Genomic DNA, 3,499 nt, shown 5'->3' on the forward strand with positions numbered 1-3,499 from the left:
ACCATGCATGGTTTAAAAAAAAAACCAAAACAACAACAAAAAAACCCCCACAGTACCTGGTTTTTTGTTTGTTTGTTTTTTGCTATTTGCCATTTAGAGTCTCTAACAGATGATAGACAATTTTCACATTCGGAGTTGGTCATTTCCATTCTTTTCAACTTATTTAGGGGGAAAAATGAAGAAACCTATAAAACTGATTGCAGTATTGGTTTTACAGCTGGATGGTATTATTCTTCAGATCAACAAATTAAGTTATTTGATAGTTGACAAATTACTAATGTCCAGTGTTTTTCAGAACCATTTTTTTCAGTGTTCCTTCAAAGTATAGTAAGATTTTGTGTCTAACCCAATTTAATTGGAAAAAAAATAAGTGCTTGTAAAATCCAGAGTTTTAATCTCTTCTGAATCTGTTGTCTTTGAAATTAGGTATTTTTGTTAAGTACTGAAAATTCATTGACGGTAATATTCACTAGAAAAAAAATGAAGTGAATGAAACAAAGGAATTGATTGAATACAAAAATGGTGGCACTTGTCTGTACTGTACCTTTGGATCTTAATACATGAGTCTGTTCCTTTGTATTTTGGTTAAAGATGCAGGCATCTGTAATGTATTTGTCGGAGCAAATTTGAAAGTCTTACTTAAGACTTAGTAAGATTTGAAAATCATTTTAAGTGGTCCACAACATTTGAAAGTTATTATAGCTAATCAATAACACTTGAAAATCGTTTAAAGTGGCCAGTTCATAGATGATATTGTATTTACTATAATGGCTTAAGTTATAATTGATGGAAAATAGTTGGTAACTGCACAAAAATAAAAATAGATCTTAAATTTTATTGATTTTGGAAACTTGCTTTATGAGGTGTTTAATTAAAGCAAAGTTTCTGTTGTATGTGTGTTTGTTTTTAAACCATACCATTTGGCACATGAAAGTGCAGTGGGTGGTATAGCTGAAAGAAAATAGGTGGTGGTCCAGATGTTACATAATATGTAGGGTACCCTCCCTCAGCAGCTAAGTATGGAGCAGGCTGATAAAAGCAAGTTACATTATCTGTATTGGGTAGTATATTCTGTTCTCCAAGTACTTTTAAAGCCATAAGGGTGATCATATTGAGCGTCTGCCTTCTTTCATGACCCATGAGGCAAACAGTGCTTTCATTCACAACTCCATGCAAGGTCATAAGGTAGTCATATTTGCTCTTTTCTTCACCTATGAAATGGTTACGGAGGTACGATTCAATCTTCTTTTGCTGTTCTGCTACGTCAGGAAAATCAATGAAGAATCTAGAACACATATAACGTTCCAGTGTCTTGATTTCTTCTTCACAAGCTGGCTTAAAGTCACGAACCAGCAAGTTGCTGTACTTCAGAAGGCCACCACCTCTAATCTCTTCAGGTTTTCTAGTAGATATAAGCTTGTATTGCAAATGTGTCATTGCTTCTTGGAAGTCTCCATACATGCTTTCAGCTACCACAACAGGATAGGATTCTTTGGTTATTTTAGCACTTTTATTACTGTAGAATTCTAACAGGGGACCCAAAACAATTTGAAAGGAATCAACACTAAATTCAAATTGTCGTCTGAGTGAATTCACAAATTTTAGCTCTACATTCTTTCCAGTGTTGTTTGAAAGAGAAATGAGACTCCAACGATCATGCTTATTGCAAACTTTGACCATCTTTTGCACATAAGCCTCTTTCATGGTATTTAGGGTGATCTTTTCCTTTTTTACACCTTTTGGTAAAAAGTCAAGTAGACAACCAAGAACTGCATCCTTAACAACTTGAAATTCCTGATCACTTGGTAGTTCAACGCCAAAAATAACATCTAGATCCTTATAACTGATTCCACTGTGGCTTGCAAGTATATAACTTGCCGTGGAACCATTCAATCGGGTATCTTTAACAATAATTCCTTGCTCTATCAATTGATCTTTCACAACTTGAATGATATCTTTTGGTTTTACCTCCAGTGTGGGGAAATTCCCCCTTCCGTGAATTGGAATGACTTCATCTAACACTTGATCCAGTGTTATAACTTGATCCCAAGTGAGATTGCTAAATCTGATTTCAGACATTGTAAAGTCAGTAGATCAACTAGAAAGCAAGCAAAACATTGAGAGGAAATGTTAGCATTGCAAAATCAGTGTTATATCTAAAGCATGTGAAAAAGTTAAAAACAGACTTACCCTCAACATAAACAAAACTAATGCTAGAAAGAAAATTGTCACTGTACCTAATTGTGTTTAAATTTATTTTTAAAGTTTTTATTTAAATTCCAGTTAACATACATTGTAATATTAGTTTCAGGTGTACAATATAGTGATTGAACAGTTTCATACAACAGCCAGTGCTCATCATAGCAAGTGTACTCCTTAATCCCCATCACCTATTTTACCCAACCCCTCACCCACCTCCCCTCTGGTAACCATCAATTTGTTCTCTATAGTCAAGTAAGTGAAATAAAAGCCACTATGATTAAGTCAGATCCATTGGTGCATGCAAACATTCTCAGGGAATTGTTAGAGCTGTAATTATTTTTTACGTAAAATGGTGGCCTTCTCAATCTTTCTTCATCTAAATACTATAATGATTATATTTGGTAAAATTTTTGTCATGGAATTACCATAGTACATCATTGACATTAATTGTCATGAATTTAAAGTGAGATCAAAGAGCTTGTCTGTGTGTGTTAGACCCAGCTGACTGAAGGCATAATGTTTAGAAGCAACATATAGCATCTTTAATACAAAAGCTTTAGGGCATTTGGTTTCGTATATAATACTGCTCAAATTTTAAAGAATATTACTAATGGATACTACATATCCATTAGGGTATGAATTCCTTGAATTTGAGGATAAGGATGGTACCTAACTCATTACCTCTTCTGTGTGCCCAGTAACCTTTTAAGAAATGTTTGTTGAAGGAAATAATAATTGGGAGAAAAACTATGAGAGACTCTTAATTATAGGAAACAAAATGAGGGTGGCTGGAGGGGAGGTGGGTGAGGGGTGGGTAATTGGGTGATGGGCATTAAAGTGGGCAAGTGATGTGTTGAGCACTGGGTGTTATATGAAACTGATAAATTATTGAACACTACATCTGAAACTATTGATGTACTATAAATTGGCTAATTTAATTTAAAAAAAGAAATAAATATTAGTTGAAGGAAATAATTGTCACTTTAAAGTGAAAAATACATGAGACTACTCCATTTGCCTCCAAAATGAGAGCAAAGATATACAAAACCATAGTAAGATTTCTGAGCTTTAAAAAATGTTTTCTGCAAATGTGCAATATGATATGCTCAGAAAATTTTACAGTTTGGGGGTGTTAAGAAATTAAAGTTGTAAATACTACAAATGGGATTGTTAAATATAATTCTATTATTATGTAATTAGGTACAATTACAGTTACTACATGGATCTTCAAATACTCTATTAAGCTATCTAAGCAAATAAAACTGGGAAAATAAATAAAGTGCTAGTTATGGATGTG

The 3,499-nt window shown here is 33.6% G+C and overlaps 1 protein-coding gene across 1 annotated transcript; it reads right to left on the bottom strand.

Moving 5' to 3' along the window:
- Positions 1 to 906: 906 nt before the first annotated feature.
- On the bottom strand, positions 907 to 2,079 carry TENT5D (terminal nucleotidyltransferase 5D). Its single transcript, XM_045793701.1, has one exon. It carries the CDS (start codon positions 2,077 to 2,079, stop codon positions 907 to 909), a length of 1,173 nt encoding a protein of 390 aa, XP_045649657.1.
- Between the last annotated feature and the right edge of the window lie 1,420 nt (positions 2,080 to 3,499).

The sequence above is a fragment of the Ursus americanus genome, chromosome X, assembly GCF_024610735.1.
Source record: "Ursus americanus isolate L20-20 chromosome X, mUrsAme1.1.p, whole genome shotgun sequence".
NCBI classification, from domain to species: domain Eukaryota; kingdom Metazoa; phylum Chordata; class Mammalia; order Carnivora; family Ursidae; genus Ursus; species Ursus americanus.